Genomic DNA, 21,057 nt, shown 5'->3' on the forward strand with positions numbered 1-21,057 from the left:
TAGTTAATCGTTAATGCTTATTATTCTTTCTCTATCACCTTGATTTTAAGTTTTGTTGAATTTCCGCTGCCGTTCCTATGTCGCTTTATTTACAGTTCCGAACGTTGCTAACACTTACTTGTAGCAGCTGCACATTTGTTCTCCAAAAAGCTCAAATTCACCTTGAAATCGAATCGGCTCAGAATCCTAGCTGAACATCCTTGTCCCGGCTTCCACTGGCAACCACCGCTAAACAAAATTCGGTGGCTCCGCATCAAGCAGTTGTTTTATGACTCTTCATTCCCATTCTTTTCATCATCTTCTTCTTCTCTCTCTTTCTCTCTCTCTTTTCTTCGTCTATTCTCTCCACGCCATTGAACTCGACATTGACAGAACCACCGAAACGTACTGCCCGGACGCGATCGGCCACGTCCTGGCAACGCACATTGGCAAACGGACCCGCATTCTGGATGGGTCCTTTACCTATGTGGAACTGATGAAACACTACAGCTCCTCGCTCGACGATCCCGAGTGGCACAAGGATAACCTGTTAGTATCCATATCCCGGTCGTCTACTGCTTTTTCTTTCTTTTGGTTTTTGCGTTCGTCGTTTTGTGGCGGTGATGTTTCGTGTCGCTTGCATTCCTGTGCGGAAGCGGATGTGTGGTTATTTTTTTTTGGTCTTTTGCGTGAGGTTTTTTGTTCTCTGAGTTAACGCACATGCAAGCAAAGCTGCTAAAAATTACCTACACAGGGGTCAATATCGTCATCGTAGTCACGTAGTCGGCATTTAGTAGTAACTGCAAACTTGCACATATGTCTCCATTTTGCGCACTATTTGTAGGTTATGAGGATCGTGAGTGGATAGCGAATCACTCGTGGCGTTTATTTTTACTGAAAGTAGGTAATGTCGGGTGGCCACCCGTTCGGAAAAAGTCAAAAATTGAAAAAGCACCGGAAGAAATTCGGGAAAAAGTCGGGAATTTCATTGTTCAATCGGGAATCCAGATTTTTGCTTTCATTTACATGAATGTGGTTCCTACAATCGAACGCTCTAGTTAAGAGCAAATTGAAATCATGAAAGTTAAATAATATTGAGCATGATTGAACACCCAAGGATGCAACTCTGTTATTGTCAGATCAAGTGTAATTACACAGAGAACCAATAGACACTGCTTGGGACTAACATTCATCTTCAATGTATAAATACTGGTGATTTAAAATTATGCAATACCAGTGCCGGCCACATCCGAATGCTGGTCAAGAAAGGAATGGGTAGGAATATGTTGACGTAATAATCGCTTTAATGAAAGCCGAGAACACCTCTGCACTTCCACGAGAAATCACTGGGATGTTGGATAAAAGGGTTGGGTGCGATTGCAGAAGGATGCGTTTTTTTGTAAACGATAAGCTGAAGTGATGTCCTAACGATTCCATACCGCGAAGGAGCTTAGGTTTGAACCCACGGTCTTCTGCTCAGCAATCAAAATCGGTCGCCACTAGGCCACCGAGCTCCTTATATCACAAAACAATTACGATCAAGTTTCCGTTCAACTTGTTGTTACTTTCTTTCGATCCCGGCGACGACCTCACAGATGGCGACAACAATGAATTTGATATGGATCTCAAATCAACACGTCTTTCCTAAAACTTAAATATTACTTCTTTTACGTACCCGTTTTTTACCGAATTTCATTACGCTCAGTAGTGTAAGGGGCCTGGGTTCTAACCCACGATCTTCTTCTCAGTAAGCAAGCTACTTACGTAGCAACAAACTACAACCGACGATCGTTCCTTATCGGTTACAAGAAGCTATTACAATGAAATGAAATCCCAGAAAGTAGTTAACAATGTCTTCCGAACCGGATCAGGCGTACGTCACATTTGTCTAAATATACGTATTACTTTTCCGAATCGTTCCACTGATTTGTATTATTTAAGATTTTCTACAATGAAGGCCAGTAATAAAACGAGGCTTGATCTCAATAAGCAAAAAACGCTTGCTCTATAGCCACCGTGCCCCTTACATTACCACAATGTACGAAAGACTTAATAAAAAGCTATTCAAATGAAGCGATGTCCCCGAAAGCAGCCAACATTGTCTTCCAAACTGGATCACGCATACACCCTTTCCGAAATTCTTAAACCATGAATTACAATACAATTTGTTTTGGTTATTACGGTGCTTTATGATCTCGAAACCCGGCGACGGTGGTTTATTCTGTTGTGGAAGAGCTTGTGATCAAACCCATGATATTCTGCTCACTAAGCAAAAATGATCCCTCCTGGGTGATCGAATTTCTAAAAATAAAACACTCCACGACAGTTCATATAGGGGAAATGGATGTAATGTCGGCCTAAATGCCCCTAATTTGGGCACATACATAAATTCAGCAATCGACTAAATTTTCAATAGCGATCAAAATTATCCATTTGTACCGTCATCTAGATAAAATTGATAAATAGCAGATTTTTAGCGATGGGCCCAATCTTAGATCCATAGGCCAACATTAGAGCCATTTTCCCTAGTTTCAGCTGTTGATAGTTAATTTTAAATATACGAATGATGTCTACGACGGCGACTACGACGACGACAACAGTGAATTCGGACCTTGCCATTTGTCTAGGATATCAAGACCAACAATTGAAAGGCCTGAACTTCACTCTGGAAACAAACCCTGCAAAGCCACCTCGTCGCGAACCGAAGTCCGCCAACGCAAACCAAGAAAATGAACAGGTAGGGGAAATTTTCCTCTACCCAATCGTGTTCCAGGTTTGTGAATGTAGACTTCGGGTCGCTAGAAACGGTCCGTCCACAAAATGGAGCTGAGGCCCCCTCAATTGCTGGTCTTGATATAACATATCTACCCGGCACCTCCACTGGACCTCAATGTCCGCTATCTACCACTGTTTGCAATATATCTAAAAGCAATTACCTTTGTCGTAATACTTCCATGGTCATATGAGAGGAGGTTCGCGTCTAGTGATTTCCCCAGGAACCGTTCGCGCCCACCAGCTACCACCCGTCTAGTCTTGGGCGTATCGAGCGAGGCATCCTTCAGATTGCTCGCAATCTCCGGCATCTGCAAGAGACCAGCAACCGAGCACTTTTTCAAACCGAAAACTTGCTGGTTCACGGCAACGTCGGCCACCGAATCACCGCCAAAACTCGCCCCGGACACATTATCAGCAGTTTCACGGGCTGGGTTCAAACTCGCCGACGTCGACGAGGTTCTCGATAGAACTACACACCGAAAGTGTGGCATCCGAACTTGGAGAACCAGGCTCCTGGGAGGCGATCCACTATAGCACAATTTCATGAACACTTAGGCTATGTTCCATTTGATGAATTTTCACCCAAGTTTGACAGATGGAAAATTTTCAAACAAACCTGCAAGAATAGCAAACTTATTTTTGTCAGACAAGGCATCAGTTTGGACAGACAGACATGTTCTCGAAAATTAGCCGATCAACAACAAAAGGATTTTCTGACATTATAATTTATTTGCGAAGTGTCAAATTTAAGAGAAAACTCCACAAATGGAACACACCCTTAAAACTCAATTACAGCACAAACAAATGGTTAATGTGAGAAATTCAAAATCCGCGGAAGAAAAACATGTGGCATAAATAAGCACGTCATTTATTAAGCGTGGTTTACTGCGATCTCTGAAATCATCAATCAATTTAGATCTGAAATCATAAAAGTTAAAAAATATTGCCCCTTTCCTCAAAAATAATTTTGAATTATCATAAAACTAATATACAGTGGACTCTCCACACATCAAGCTTCAGCTAGTGCACATCGAGTTGTAGACAGTTAACTGTAATATCAACAATTAAACGATAGTGATGAAATCGAGTTTCAATTTCGCTTACTACACCCAACTGTAAATAGGGAAACATTGGGAATTTCAAAATGAAAATTCACTGGTCACCCTGAATTCATGATACTCTTGCAATATATTTACCACCCTAGAATCAACAAGCACTCACGATAATTGCACCCCCGTCCTACCCCATCCGGGAGCCGTTGATGGAGGATCAAAACATTTTCACTCCATAAAAAGTACCATAACAACACATCCTGAATAGATAATGAGCCACTATACCTATACTTGTCCCGTTTCGTCCTCCGAAAATCCTCGAGGTCGAGCAAAAAAAAATGCTCCTATTCTGATTCCCACTAATTTATTAAAAACGCCCGCAATAATGGCCTCAACCTTGACTTTCTGACAACCTCCTGGGCGATTATATGCGCCTACCTACCGATACCGTCCTGGGGGGTCCGGCCGACTAGGGGTCACGCAGTGGGGGAAAACGAAAAACGCTTTATCCGTGCCCTGCATACATAATTCACCAATCATGCACCTACGAGGAAAGGTGTACGGATTTAGGTTTCCTTCTTTTCTTCCGCTGCCACAATTTACTTGGGCTGATTTCCATATCGTATTGTGTGCATCTTCGGGGGTGAAAATTTATTATTCACCGGACGCTCGCTCCGTCGGTTGATCCGGTGTGGGTGGGTGGTATCAGGATACATGCACCGTGAAGCGGTGAAGGTTTCACGGTGACCTTGGAGTGCAATGCTCTATTTCAACCACCACCACCTTAGGAGCAGGAGATGATAATTAAATTGAAGTGTCACCTAGCTGAAAGTATACACAGGTACTTGGCGAAAGGGGAATTGTGTTTCAGTTTTTTTTTTTGCATAACTATCCTGAACAAACAGTCACTGTGGAGCTGGGTAGATGAAGATACTTTGAGGCTTAGCATGAAAGGAAGACATGGATAGTGCTGGGGCAGGTGCACCGTGAAGATGCTCCAAGTGTGCGCCGTATTTAGCAGCTCAAGGCTAGGTGGCTAGTGTTGATTTTGTGTTTAGGATTTGAATTATTTTCTGCTGAAGTGGATGGTTCTGTTTCTATACCGTATTGTGTCACTTCGAGTGCTCGTTTGTATGACGTACGTGTAAAGAGTGTCAACAATGGGCTGCGGTAGAGTGGGTTCAATGTTGATGTCATCGCGAGGAAATTGTGGGATATTTTTGCTTCGAGTGGGTTTCCAACAACTTGACCAGTAGCTGTGTTGGAAAGTTCATTTTCAAAAATAGTTCTTTCGCAGTTCTTCAGAGAATCATTTCGCTGAAGAGCTAGCTATGTGGAAATCGCGAACGCAATGAGAATAACAGAAACAGCTCAGCAAACGATTCCGAAAGAGAATTCCAATTTCGGTCTCTCAACCTGTTTCACAGAAAATCGAGAAACGATCTAACTGAGGTTCTTGTCTCTAATGTCATGTTTAAAAAAAAAAATAACTGAAAATATTAACTGAGTTCTTGGGCAGAACGCATCGGAATGTTTAATAAAAGGTGGGTGCACGTTTGATCCAGTTTGGGATACATTATTCACTGCCTTCGAGAACGTAATTTCATTTGAATAGCTTATTTAACCACCAGTGCTTCAACAGTCGTCACGTCGGTCATAGCTTGTTATGATTGGTTGAATCATGCGTAAAGAGCAAATCGAAACATTGAACGTTGCGTGCATGTGGAACTTAATAAAGGCCTAAGTGCATTTTCGTATCTATTAGTATTCGTATTTGAAAGATCGTTGGTTGCAGTGGCTTGCTTACTTAGCAGAAAACGTGATCCCAGGTCCTTTCATATTAATGAGATTTATGGTCAAATCGCTTGTTTATCGTGTATTTTGCGAAACTTGGGGTTTGAATGGTTACAACAACTTGAGTAATGGTTTGATGTGATATGAGGGGCTCGGTGGCCTTAGAGCAATCGGTTTTGCTAACTGAGCAGAACATAATGAGTCTATTCTCAGGTTCATCAACATTCAAGATTCGTCAATCGTTTTATTTGTTAATATGACTACATAGTAACAGTGTTGAGAAAATATCAAAAAATCAAATCTCACCAACGCCCAAGATCACGCTTGATTTTCGTAGACAAAAATCCACAAGCATACGCAGCTGTATGCTTGTGGATTTTTGTCTACGCAGCTGGTTGATGTTGTAAGCTGTGATATCGCAGCTCGGAATATCAAGTTAACTAAACTCACCAGCTGCAAATCTCAACAAACGTGGTGAGATTGAGTTTAATGATTTTTGCTTTACACCCGAATGCAACCGAAACTTCCATAACGGCTTGCAGCAGTCCCTTCGCGTCTGCCATCGGTGAAGACTAAAAGAGATAGCAAACCATGTTTTCTCTTTCTAAGAAAACGATGTGCAATGGAATCATTTTTGTGTCGAGTCAACTCTCAGCTTAATTTTTGCACGTTGTGAATAGTCTCGTAAAACCAAAGGAGCTTGTAAAATCAATATGAAGCATGATATTTTTTCCAATATCACGCGGGATATTGCGAGCGCATGAGAGCGGAAAAATATCAATCGATTTCTGATTTTGCCAACACTGCATAGTAATAACAGCAACTCGATAATTAAAAAGGAGCTCGTTTGCCTAGTAGCAAACGTTTTTACTTACAGAGCAGAAGACCGTAGGGTTAATCCAAAGCTGCTCCGCTTTATATGATCGTTAGGACATCATTTTTCCAATCCTCTTACCCAACATCCCAGTGATTCTTCGTGGAAGTGCAGAGGACTCCTCGGCTTCCATCAAAGCGAGTGTCACGTCAACACATTCCTTCCGATTTCTTTCTTGACCTGCGTTCGGGCGCGGCCATTGAGGATGAATTCTAGTCCCAATTGGTTCTTTGTGTAATTACAGCTGATCTGGCAATAGCAGAGTAGCAACCGTGGATGGTCAAGCATGCTCATGCTCATGCTCATAGTGAGCTGATTTCAGACAAGTTTTACCCGTGCCATAATTTTAGTTAGAGGGTGCTACATTTTGCATAAATTCCCAAATTATCGTCATTCCTTAATACGCCGTTTGAGTGAATAAGGTATGAACTCCACAGATAACGATAGATTCTTCCAATGTGCAAAGCACTTCCGACAAAGAGGTTTGAGCTAGGTTGTTTTCCCATTCGCTTTTCTTTAAAAACCTGGAAACTTTCCGTTGAAGCCCTAGAAAAATCTGAAAAACTCGTGAATTTTATTTAGGAAAATGAGTAGAGTCCCTGTAATATCCTTTCTAAAAAAATAAAAACATTTAACATCAATTGAAAATTACCATAGATATAACAAAAAAATAGTGGAATATGTAGTGCTCGAAGAGTCAGATAGCTCTTAAAAATGCTAACTTCTGTGAAATTTTCAAGATGGACACTGAAAAATTTACAAACATCGTAGGACAATAAATTTTAGTAAAAATTTTTTTTTTTAAATTATACAAATTTTTAGTAAATGTTTGGACTGAAAACGAAAGAAAATTTCCTTAAAAAATGTAATAAACTAAAAGTTTAAACATTTGACTGATTGTTTTATGGTTGTTGTAAATTTTCAAGTGTCTAACATAACTTTTTAAAATTTCCGTTAACTCAATTCACTAAAATGCATATATCTTAGTCCAGTAAGCAGTTAGGAAAAATCTGCTTTGGGAAAATATTATCAAAATAAAATTTTCTTTAAGCATAGTCTATTTTAGATAATGACAAAAATTCAAAAGACGCCTTTTGTAAAGCATTTATACACTTTTGTTGTTGAAATATTGTGTTTTTTCGGCCATGAAAATTCTTAGTTCTAAGTATATGTTAGTGTCTCCAGGGTACTTATTTTTTGCTCATAAAGAATATTTGCACCGAAGACTCCAAAAGGTTGAATGTAGAATCGTAGTTTTTTTGCGCACAACTAATAAATAAAATTATTATTGTAATGCGCAATTATGATATTTAGTGGGTAACAGTTACTCATTAATGAGAAATAGACAGGGGAAGGAAGTCAACAGTGAGACAGTTTATGTTAAAAAAATTTAAAAAAATAGAAGGGTCTGTGCCTAGGGGCACGAACGGAAGCTTGACGTAGGACCGCTAGTGGACGGAACAAATGTGAAGAGCATTTAGTTCTTTTAATTGATCAATCATCAATTATCTTAACTCTTTCCGTTTTTTATTTGTAAGTGTATCAAATTTGTAGTTTTTTTTTCAAAGAGATTTTTTTTTTCAATATCTTTATTAAGAAGAATTTCAGCCCTGGGCTGGTTCGTCTCCTTTGGAGAAAGTTGATGAAGAGAATCAATCAAAATCACTTGCACACCTGCTTCCAAGTTTGATTACATGATTACAACTCTGGAGAGCATTTTGTGTGGTCGTTGGGAGCCTGTGGTTCTGAATATGGACAAACATGCACAGATATATTCTATTCCAACTCTTTACTGTTATAAGCTTGTTGGCCATCACTGATCACATTTTTCAAGAACACCTTCAGCACACCTTGTGTTTTCTCGTAGATCAGAGCGGACATACGCTTGCCCAAACCACAGCGAGCCAGACGACGGATGGTGGTTTCGAAGAACTTTGCGATGACGCCTGGTGCCTCTTTAACCAAGACCTTTTCCTCCTTTGCCACGACCAGCCAGCCAATTGTTACTTGTTGGATGAACAAGAGTTGACTAGCCACCATATTCCTACTGCTGCTATTGCTGACCACCACGCCGTCTGAAGCGAAAATGAGTTGATGCCAGACAGCAGCGCTGTTTTATATATTTTCAGGTTAAAGCAGAATGATGTGCAACCAAGTAGTATAAAAGCTACAAAGACTCCTCCCATCATGAGTAGTTTGCTATCAAGTAGCGACACTGGCTCCTTTCCTTTTGCGTAGTTTGCCAATGGCAACACCTTGAAAGTGATTACCTCTCACCCCAGCAAGCCTGGATTCAATTTCAGTCGGCGCCACCGGCATGTTCTAAGGCATAACATCTCTGATCTTCGGGAAGTAAATCCGTTGGTCCCCGGTTGAGTTGCTGGATCGATAGGTAGGGTCCATGTGTGGGAGCTGCCTCCCTGGCGTCGGTAGCATTGGTGCTCAGCACGTAAAACAAATCTCGCGTCACTTTTCAAAAGGTTCTATCCACATAAATCGATACTCCTCATCGACTCTCTTTCGTAAATAACTCGGCTTCAAAAATGGCTGCCTTCGTCGAATTAGATGCTAGATTGTTGCTTCTTCCATCGAAAATATCCAGTCGTGGCGATTCAAAGGAAAAGTTGATGAAGAGAATCGATCAAAGCCATTTGTCCAAGTAAGGTTACATGAGCATTTTGTGTGGTCGTTGGGGGCGTGTGGTTCTGAATATGGACAAACAGGCAGATGAATTCTATTCCTACTCTTTACTATAATAAGCATGGTGGCCCTGGCGTTTTGTTGCCAAAGTTGGCGATGATTTAACCTCCGAAACCGTACAGAGTGCGTCTCTGTCGCTTCAAATCGTGGATGACATCCATGGCCGCTTACGCTTGGCGTGTTTAGTGTTGGTGACATCATCACGGATCTCATTTTCCAGGAACACCTTCAGCACACCTCGTAGATCAGACCGAAGTTACGTTTGACAAAGCCATGGAGAGCCTGACGACGGATGGTGGTTACCTCGAAGAACATTGCGATAACGCTTGGCACCTTTTCCTCCTTTGCCATGACCAGTCACTTGTTGCTTTTTGGATGTGGAAGAGGTGGACTAGCCACCTACTTCCTACTGCTGCTATTACTGACCACCACGCCGTCCGAAGCGAAAATGAGCTGTTGCCATACAGCAGCGCTGTTTTATATCTTTTCAGGATAAAGCAGAATGATGTGCAACCAAGTGGTACTCGATTATGAGGACTGGGTTTGGGCAGAACGTTTAACAGTGTTAAAATTTTCATTTTTTTTTGTACATTGGACAATGCTTGACATTACCACTTTTTTCAATAGCTTCTCGTTCTCATCACTCGGAAGCATTGCTATAGATGCGTGGAAATATTTCTGATTGATTGGTGATACAATTATTGAAATTGGTCCAGGAGCAACTGAGTTATTAATTTTCAAAATCTTTCATAATTTTGTTTCATGCTTCATTTTTGGTTTTGGCAAAGTGTACCCCCAGTATAGAAATGAAAGACGTAGTCCTACGTCAAAACGATGAAAGCTACAAACTAGCCCCCAACAGACATTGAAAGTAGAATAATAGGTTATTCAGTTAAAAATATGCGTCTCCAGCTAAAAAATGGCTTATTCAGCATTTAATCAGCTACAATTGTTCGGTGGGCCTTGAATCAATTCAAATGGTATAGGTTTCTAGTTGACTTATAAAAAAGCTTCAAGCGGTTATAATCTTATTAAGTTACAACCATAAATGCAAATGTTTATTTTTATCGCATTGTTCCTCGCTAGAGAGGAACAGTGACACAAAGAGTCTGGAACATCGAGACACATGTTTTAATATGGTTCACCACATTTCGGGGTTTTAAAGCATTCTACAAGCCTAATTCATGGTCTATAGAACCTTCATAAAACCAAATTTGTTCATGGTCTATAGAACCTATAGACCAATTTCCAGGTTAGGGTTGTCCAAAAAAAATTGATTTTTTCCATATATGGTTTTTTTTTTCAAAGATTCATCACTTTGAACCACTAGGATGATTTCAAACTTGCTTAATTTTGAAAAAAGATTGCTACATTTCTTATAGGCCACCGTCCAGTTTGATTCATAACCCCAAACTGTGAGCCTGTGAAAAAAAATTAATTAATTGATGAAAGTTTATAGGTCACACAAATGGATTGAAATTTGTTTGGGAACCACCATGTCTGTTGTTATTACGATCAGTTTTATATCAAATAAAGACAGATATAAATACGAAAATTATCACACAATAGAGTTGATTGACAGCTGAAATTATGCAAGACAACAGCACCAATTTCATCACAACAAGTCACAAGTAAAACTCATTTATTTCCCATAGTAATTCACCGAAATCTCCATACAAACATCAATCCCTTGGTGCGACCTCCAAACATTCATCAATCTTTACCTGGGACGGTACTTGACAATCGAGCTTCTCACTCTACTTGATGTTTTTGAAGAATGCCCTTCGGAAAGTTGTGCGTGGTATTTGACTGAGTTGGCCAATGATGCCAGGAATGTAAAATATTTTTTCTATTTTAATTTAGATTTTTTACCGCAGTTTAGCAGCTTGTACATCAGTTTTACTCAACACAATAAAAACAACAATATCCATTGCTTAAAACACGCAGTGCACTCAATTTTTTTTTTCAATTTTCCTATCGCAAATAGAAACAATTAACAACGCCATTGACGTCAACATTTTTTCCGGCATTACTGCCAGCCAGATTGATACGATCCCTATGTCCTTTTTATTCCACGATTGCTACTGTCAAATCGACCAATCATAAACTGGCTCGGATTTGACAACAAATTGGCTCGAAATCGCTACCGGATTGTGAAGCCCCGTCCCAGATATTTACCATTTTTGCAAAGGCTCATATTATCGAACTAGAGGGTACCCTATGAGAAATTTATCACTTTTTTTTCTAAATGAAGCACCTTAATGGGTACATTCAAATAAGCGTGCATATTGAAGCTGTTCGATACGCAAATAAATGTAAATAAATACGGAAGATACTAAAACACGATTGGCGTTGACGAGTATGTTGATTTTGCTTGCGGCTTTACCTAAGAAAACGAAGGCGGCAAGGTTTTTTTTTTCACAGACACGTGAATGAAAAACACCATTGGAGTATAGATAGTCTCTTGGATCATCCCTACCCATCAACGCCAACTGTCTCTGTAACACAAGAAAAGGGCCTATCATTTCTGATTGATTCTCTTAATCGTCTTACTCTTTTGTTAATATCATAATTTGCCCTCTGCTAATTTCCATCTGACGTACACAATTTTTACACTGCTCTACCCAAACGGAACTATTTATTCTGTAATTTAAGGTTATACTCTAAGGAAGCCTTAGCGTGAAACTTCAAAGGCACAAATGTCAGCTTCCACAAAACATACAAATTTGAAATTGCTACTCTCTGCTTGTAGTAGCACAGCACTTTCTCTTAATCACCTTGAATCTGATATAGACTTAAAAAAAAGTATCTCCTTCAACATTGTAAGCGTTAACTTTACGCATGGATTTAAATTTAGTGCAGCTTGTGTCATACAATCAGATAAAAATTAATGATGAAATGGTGGTATTTAATTTAATCAATAATTACATCAACATCGACAATATGAAAATCGCGAAAAACAGAATCGAGTGTACTCATATTCAACAAAACGCGACTAAGTCCACAATCTAAATAAAAGCGGCTGTTATTAGATATTAGTTTCAGCTACGTACAGTGAGGAAAACTTTAATATTTTGACTTTCAAAATTGCAAAGTGTCATAAGAAAAAGGATCCACCCCCAAATCCATACTAACGTTCCATAAAGGCAACAGTGTAGAAACAACTAAAGAGCCTAAATTTATAAAGAGGCGATATGTCAAAATTGGAACAATCGATTGTCTGTCAAAGTCATAGGAAAAGTCATTCCAATCGAGCAGAAGACCTGTCAAATGGATAAGATGTCGTCTCTTTATAAATTCAGGCTCTTTAGAAACAACGTGTAAACAAAACCAGATAAATCCTGTCCAAAGAGGCACGCGTCGTCTCCACGTGCTCCACCCGTGGAGTCCAACCCTTTGTAAACAGACGCGAATGTTAATTGCACACTTTGCAGCGCCGATCAATAAAAATCAATAGCTACACACATCTTACGAAATCAGTTTCGCCAGACAGTTTCCTGGAAAGCGACTCACCCCTTTTGCATTATTCAAAACTTCTGTCCAGTTGAAAAATATTCCTGTCCAGCGGCACACATTGTGCTTCCAGGAACCCGAGGCGCCCTTTGGATATTTACGTAAACCGCACTCTTCCAGCCTTCAGTGTGAAAATCCGGGTGGTTCCCCCCTCATGCACAGGAAAAAGCAACCATCCCGAGAATGACATTCGTATCTACCTCTACAATGGTTATGGCATGTTTTGAAGCGAGGAAAGGGTTGCGCAATTTGATGATGCAGCCATTACGTATTGCCATCCACCTATCACCACCTACTGGCTGGATGAATCAGCTGAATTGCACAATGGATCCATTTCCCCCCCCCAGTCACTTCAAATTGGTGACAATCTAAAAATAAACACATCCCAGTGCCTGTCATCATCCAGTGTCCATGTGGTTGAATGGAGGCGAGGGTGCTGAATTTGCCTTCGATAGACAAATGTAGTGCTTTTGGGATGGACAGGAGGATGGATGACCGACCATCCTTTTTGGACCTGAAAAGCGAGAGGTCGTGATTGAATTACATATTTTCGCAAACATCAGCACCTTTTGTGTGAATTCATGATATGGACCAGTGGAAATCTGCTGAATCATGAAGCCTTCCGAGTGCTAGAAGATGTTTTCGAAACACTGGTCAAGTTATCATTCTAATAGGTGTTCATTTCTGTTTTTACCCTCCTTTCCTTGCAGATACGAACGGTTGCTGCGTCGAGCAAAGACAGAGGACCTCACGGAAGTGTCCGGCATCGGATGTCTCTATCAGAGCGGAGTGGATCGACTCGGGCGGCCGGTGGTCGTATTCTGTGGCAAATGGTTCCCCGCACAAAATATCGATCTGGAAAAGGTACGTACTCACGTTGTTTTAGAATTTAAACCATGAACTCCGTGCTCACAGTCTCCGCTGGTCCATTTTAGGCCCTGCTCTATCTGATATACCTGCTGGATCCCATCGTTAAGGGTGACTACGTGATCGCCTATTTCCACACCCTCACCAGCTCCAACAACTACCCGTCGCTGCAGTGGCTGAAGGACGTCTACAGCATATTGCCGTACAAGTAAGTTCTGTTTTACATTTTGCTAAGGGACAACTAACCAGGGCCATATTTTCGTTTATTGAGGCCCAAACATTCCAGTCATTAATTTGCATAAGCTTCAACCCAAACTTCTTAATAATTACACTCAAAATAATCTTCACTCCTCCGGTAAAATGTGTATCGGCAAATTGGCAATCTATTGATACCGAATCAATATTTAAAGTATGCAATTTCAAATAGTACCAATAGATTTGAAATTTTCAAACATTGCAAGTTTACCGTTACACATTTTACAGGAGGCGGGTTTTAATGTAATGTTTTTTCAAAGCAATTCTGAACAGCTTTTAGAATGGGTTCTAGAGATACTGCTGATGCTCGCATAATTGTCCCATCTTGATTTCCTATTCATATGGGACAGTAATGCTTTTATGGGCAGGATACACTCCCGATCAAACGTTTGGGGTCATGCAACAATTGTTGTTCATATCCCTGTCATTTTACATCCAATTGTAAATCTTTAATGGTAATTTGAAAGGTATTGAATGAAATTTATTTCGCAGGTAGGGTAGAGAACTACTTCGGCCTAATCGCTCATTTTGGGCCCATCGAACAGAAAACTTCAAATAAATCCTTGATTTCAGAGTCAATTGTGCGTTTGGTACGATACTTTAGCTAATAGGCTACGGAAGAAAGTCAATGAGAACGCGTGATATGAAGGTTTGCACCCATTATTCCCAAAAACAAAAGAAGCGCTCCGACCGAATCAATTTTTATCTTCATCCGATAGGTCGAAGTGAATTCATTGGCGTTTCAATGGCGTTTCAATGGTGTTTCAATGCGTTAGGCCGAGTATAGAATCCGTAGGCCGAGTTTGGCGTCAAGAAGCAGTGTTAGACTTTTGACAATATCTCAACGATTGATTTCTCTTTATCAAATCTTACGGTACATACGGAAAGGTAAATAAATTTGGAAGCCATCAGTAATAATAACATTCCGTTTGGTGCTAAGCTGAGCTAGATTAAGAAAAAATAAGTGCGATTTGTGCTAAATAGGCCGGAAATGGGGTAGTTAACCCTATTTTTCTAAATTTCAAATTTTCAAATTTTGCATTCTAAAACATTACCGTAAATTACAACATTTTCCAAAGCTCACATTGTATAATCATGCCTGATTTTCTCAGAATTGGGTCTGCCAAATTTTGAAATGAAAGTGGTAGTAGAACCTTTATTATTTACCCATCCAGGAACCTTAGTGATAATTTGGTGGATAAATTTAGAGAATATTTTAAATTAATAACATAACATCGATCAAAAGAGTGGGGTCACCCACGAAAAATAAATCTGAGCAGAATTTCAAGCCAACCTTGAATAGGATTCAAAAGAAATTTTAATGCAAATTCATAATAGTTTTCGACGTTAATTCTTAAGGAATTATAAAAAAACTTGAACGAGATGGAGGATTATACTATGATAAATCTGACGAGAACTCCGAGGTAACTGGGAGAAAAGGAATCCGGAGCATATTTTCATGGGAATTTTCGGAAAAATCATTGAGGGTTAGCGGTGTCACTGGTGTAGTAGTAAGCGTGACTGCCTCTCCTTCGGAAGGGAAGTAAAGCCGTTGGTCCCCGGTTTATGAGTTGATGGGTCGATGGGTCGGGTTCAGGTGTCCAGGAGTTGTTTCCCTGGCGTCGGTAGCATTGGTGCTCAGTACGGAAAACAGATCGACGGAAAACAAATCAAGGAAAAAAATCTCATAGAGGGTATGTTAAAGAGGATTACAATTAAATCTCAGTTTAATTCGCATATAACCTTAAATGGATTCGGTCACAAATTCCTGTAGGGTTCTGACAAATTTTAAAGAGAAATCTAAGGAATTTGTTTCGAGAACTGCAAGCAATTTCTTAGGTGAGAATTTCATAACTGGGAGTTTTTTTCCCTTGATTTGTTTTCCGTCTATCTTGTTTTCCATGCTACCGACGCAAGGAAGGCAGCTTCCACACCTGGACCCTACCTATCGACCCATCAGCTCATGAACCGGGGACCAACGGCTTGATCAGAGATTTTATGCCTCAGAACATCCTGGTGGCGCCGACTGGGATTGAACCCAGGCCTGCTGGGGTGAGAGGTAATCACGCTTGCCACTACACCACCGGCGCCGATGTAACTGGGAGTTGAATTCTAAGGGAAGAAGCAGCATTAAAAGATAAATCAGAAATACATTCAATGAAAATTCTGAGAATAATACCAAAGGATTTATTAGGAATATTCAAAAAAAATATGAGGAAACTTTCAATGAGATTTGTGTGTGTGTGTATTTAGTCTAAGCCCGACTGGCCGGCAGTGGTATTATGGAAGAAAACTATCTGCAATTTCTCGTTTGCGGTAATTGCAGATAACTTTAGTCCGGGAGTCAGAAGGTGATCACCGCCGCTGTTGATTGCTTCCTTTGGAATCTCTTTGAACTTTTTCTCTCTAACGCTTCGTAGTTCTCCAGTCAGAATCACTGTTAGTCTCTCGAAAGTCTCTCATGTTATTTCTGATGTGTGGCACGACATTTCGATGTAAGTCCATTATCTGCGGGAAATAGACAATGCCCATCTCCGGGTATTTTCTTAACGAGCATCACTTCATTGTCGTATCGCATGTGCTCCATTTTGCTGCTCTCCTTTCACTTTTGCTTTGTTGACTCCATATGGTACCGGAAAATATATAAATAGGGGAAATGGATGTAATTTCAACCTAAATGTAAGCGACTAAATTTTCGATAGTGACCAAAAATATCCATTAGTACCGATCCAATGACTCGTTCATCTAGATAAAATTGATGAATAGCAGATTTTAAGCGATGGGCCCAATCTTAGAACCATAGGCCAACATTAGAGCCATTTCCTCTATATACATTATTAGCAATGCAGTGATATTACCACAACGTTATGGCCGTTCAGAACGGTTCAATGGATGTGAATTGAGGGAACCAGTGTTGGAAAAATATCAAAAAATCAAATCTCACCAAAGAACAAGATCATGCTTGATTTCAAGTTGCAAGTTGTGATATTGCAGCTCGGAATATCAAGCTTACAAAACTCACTTTAATCTTTAAGAATTCAAATAGTGTTTTAAAGAAGGTCTTCATAAGTATTATAGAGAAATTTATAACGGAATACCTAAGAGACATAATTTTTTTTTTCAAAATATGCTACAGAAATTCTGCAGATTTCCAATGCTATCAAGATCATTTCAAAATTTATATTTTTTGAAATCCTGGACATAAAGAAAAAAAAATAAATGAAGATAAATTAAATTCTGAGCGCTTGATTTTTTTTATAGAAGTTTAATTTTAAATAGAATATACACAAGGCTGGTAGTAGGTCACTTTTTAGTGTCTTGGTCGTTAATTTCAAGTCAGTCAAATCAGAGGTGTTGAGTACCTGGCACTGATGTAGTCTGGAAGTAGTAGACGAAATACGCATATCTGTCAAAATATAAGCAATTATAACGGAATTAAAAGGAAATAAATCAACACACTCATAAAGCTCTTTATGAAGGGATTTCGTTAAGAGGTTCGACAAAATTAAAAGATTGAACAAAAAGTAGCTAAAGTCACTATTTCTTTGGTGGAAATCAGTTCGAAAAATTCAACTACATACAAACTCATACTTGCGAGTGTATGTGTGTTTAAGAGACACTACTGTAATTACCCAATTTTACGTGGATTCCAGCGCACATTGAAAATTGGGAATACCATTAACAAAAACCTAAAACACCTACCTTGGTATACCGCTCACATGATTCTAAGTTGTAACTTTTTTCGATAAAAAAACTGCCCATTTCAACTGAGGCGTGCCATCATTTTATTTTGGGGCCGCCAACGCACACCTTCTCACTACACTACACTAGCACACTCCAAAAAAGCAATGTTTTGGTTCATTGCTCATTTTTTTTTATGTTTCACAACACTTTCCGTGCTTGTACATGGCTTCACGTTGTAAGTCTATGACTCAACTATTAATAAAACGTTAAGAAATCCGCGACGACGAGCACAAAATCGCGAAAACTTCACCAAACGAAGTTTGCAAAATTTTGGAAACGTCGATCGCTTCCCCCCGGCGCCTTACTAGCACTTTCCTGTTGTTTAATTTTCTATGCATTGGTCTGGCAGTCAGGCTTGTTGTTTCTTTTACTCTCGCACTCTTAAAATGCAAAATGTTTTACGTCATAATCATTGCCAAACAACAGTGAGAAAGGGACAAAAAAAACACATGACCAGTCCTGTTTTGTTGGCACAGTCTCAGAGTGTGTGTGTGTTTATTTTCAGTAGGGCTGATTCACAAGGTTGCTAGAATCATTTCACCGAATTCAAAATAAAACATCATTCTCAAATGAATGTTGCGTGAGGATTGCGTTACAATTGAAAGAAATGTTGATTGCGATAGCTTATTACGCGTCATAATGCATTTCTACTTCGTAAATGATAATTTCGAGTACTAACAGAAATTATGACTCAATACTAAACTTGCTTTTGGCAGCACTACCAGCTGACTAATGTATGTAAAAATTATGCTCAATTCGTGCGTAACTTCTTCGTGTTCTGAGCGCAGTTTTTGAATCAGAGATATAAATGCCGCATTTAACGAAGGCAAAAAAGGCGACTTTAAAACGCGAAGCTTTAGAGTGTAAAAACAGGAATCCAGTATGTGAAAGCGTGGTGATGTATAGTCCAGAACCGGAACCGGAAAGCGATGAGGAGTTTGAAGAGATCTTGATCTTTCTTTCTGAATCAGATTCAGCATATTTGGTCAATAGTGAGGGCAGTGAATTTGAGTGTTTTTTAAAGTTTAAAGATGCAAATGTCGAGGAAGGATAAAAAACTTCCGAATAAACTTTATCGACGGATAAGATGCAATCTCAGTGATTTTGAAATAAAGAGTAAATATTATCTGAAAATCACATATTGAACAAGCTTATACACAAAAAAATGCCATTATTCTCTGTTCTTTAATCAAACATATAAATATCGTCGAAGGCCCATTATTGAAATTGGAGCTTCTTTCGGACTTCGGATCCACAAATTCTAGATAAGACCATAACCGAAAACTTGAAGTTGTGCTATGGTGTATGGTGTGTCTATACTAGCATTAATGTAAACAAAATACTTATTCATATTTGTAAACCCTTACGTAATAAGTACATGACCCTTTACATGTATGAATTTATTTGAATCTGAATTTTACACTTGCCATTATTTTTTTAGAAAATCATGCAGTTAAACTTAAAATTGCTAAATTATAATACTTCCCCCCTTTACAAAGATAAACACTAATATACTATATGTATTGGTATTCCTGTACTAAAACCAATACAAACGTTCAAATCATTAATGCATACTTATACATACAAAGGCTAAATCCAATCTGATTTGCACCTTAAATTTAGGCACTAAAGTCACTTTTTTTGGACCAGTGCACAGTGGTCCAGAATGCAGATTTAGGTGGAATGATATGTTTTTAGCCTGAAATTGAAACTTTAGACAAAACCTCTTCTACAAAGTTGTTCCGTATAGTTAGGCCCTCATTTTCAAGACAATGGAGTTTAGGGTGGTTCCTATTATCATTAAAATTATAAATCTTATTTTTTTTGTTTGAATAAATTAAGGTATACATTCTTGGGCAAAGTTATAGCTGAGCTAATTTCAAGCAGCTTTGTCGAAAATAACTTTTTTGTATCTCTTAAATTGGCCGATTTAGAGTTATTTTCTTAAATTGAGTTAGGGTGGCTCTTAAAAAAACAGTTGTTTTGCTCTAGTTTTCTTATTTCGAATTTCTCAGCAAAGGTGTCTTGAAATAACTTTTAGATCTTAAGAAGACGCAAATTTTTGCTGCATAAAGCTTGTCAATATCTTTAGCCGATCAAGAGTTATTGACGTTTTTATACTAAAAATATGCACTTTTCAAATGTTAATATCTCTGGTTGGGGCAAACAAAAAAAAAGATTCTTATACGGTATTTGAAAGAGCGTATGTTATTCTCAATAATATGAAAAATTGGAGGTATGTTGTTTTTTAAACTCATATAAAATCAATTTGAATTTATTCATATTTTTTACTATAATTGGGTATATCTTTTTTATTAGAAGAGATACAGGCAACAAATTCAGGTACAAAACATTCGTCTTAAAGAGTTTTAAAAGTCAAGTCTCTAGAAAATGACTTTCATGATAAATTGCAAATAAAAAAGTTTTTAGCAAAAGATGGATTTCATAGGACCACTCTAATGACAAATTAAATAAAATGTGCTAGTACATTTGTTTCAATATTTGGACATTTGGTGTCTTCGAAGAAGTTTTTGTCCTTAAAAGTTCCCTTCTTTTGGTGTTTGCAAACGTCAGGGTGGTCTTCAAATTAGGGAATTTTTAAAACTTACTTTTTTGTTTTACAAAATAAAAACCTGTGTTGTTTATAAAAGCCCTGGTCCTCACAAGTTCCTACTTTACGCCTCCTTGAGTCATATTATAACAAAAGACTACCAGCTGAAACATGGACACAGCTGGATGGCGTAGCCTGGGCAATGTTGCCAGTCCGGCATTAGCAAAGTGAAGAGGTGCGACGCGAACACTGGCGCGGTAACCATAGTACGGTGATAGAGGAAATGCTTCACCAAACCCGAGCGTATGTTCATCATGTAGGTGCGGCTTAAAATGGCGTCTGTTCTCCATGTTAGGAGCGGCTTTGAACGCTCAGGTAGGACGGGAGGCAATGTATAGACCGGCAATCGGGCCAAACAGCCTGCATGCCGTATCGAACGACAACGGCCAACGATGCGTGAACTTTGCAGCCTCTCGGGGTATGGCAGTTCGAAGGTTCTTTTTCTCCCGCAAGGATATCCACAAAGCCATCTGGAGATCACCTGACCAACACACAGAAAACCAAATCGATCACGTTCTAATCGACGGGAAATTCTTCTCCGACATTATCAACGTCCGCACCTACCGCAGTGCGAACATAGATTCGGACCACTACCTAGTTGCAGTATGCATGCGCTCAAAACTCTCGACGGTGCATAACACACGTCGAAGTCGAACGCCACGACCCAACATTCAGTAATTACGAGACGCCGGAGTTGCCCAGGACTACGCGCAGCAGCTGGAAGTTTCACTACCTACGGAAGAGCAGCTTGGCGCAGCTTCTCTTGAAGATGGCTGGAGGGACATCCGTTCAGCCATAGGTAATACAGCTGCAGCGGCACTAGGTAGGTTTGACGGCGAATGCAAGCTGTTAGTGGAGGAGAAGAATGCAGCACGGGCGAGAATGCTGCAACA

At 39.4% G+C, this 21,057-nt stretch overlaps 1 protein-coding gene across 3 annotated transcripts in view; it reads left to right on the top strand.

The window, feature by feature from the left end:
- The window catches only part of Gdap2 (ganglioside induced differentiation associated protein 2), a 255,170-nt gene that overhangs the window by 228,515 nt on the left and 5,598 nt on the right, over positions 1–21,057 (top strand). For 2 of the 3 annotated variants that reach the window (XM_065220798.1, XM_065220799.1), the window contains 3 exons: positions 373–528; positions 13,398–13,551; positions 13,623–13,762. In XM_065220798.1, coding sequence (XP_065076870.1) covers positions 373–528; positions 13,398–13,551; positions 13,623–13,762 — 450 coding nt within the window. The remainder of the gene's footprint in view (positions 1–372; positions 529–13,397; positions 13,552–13,622; positions 13,763–21,057) is intronic. The other variant, XM_065220800.1, reaches the window with a different exon arrangement.

The sequence above is a fragment of the Ochlerotatus camptorhynchus genome, unplaced genomic scaffold (assembly GCF_037179485.1).
Source record: "Ochlerotatus camptorhynchus isolate MF236.1 unplaced genomic scaffold, CSIRO-AGI_Acam_v1.1 ptg000132l, whole genome shotgun sequence".
Lineage (NCBI taxonomy): Eukaryota > Metazoa > Arthropoda > Insecta > Diptera > Culicidae > Ochlerotatus > Ochlerotatus camptorhynchus.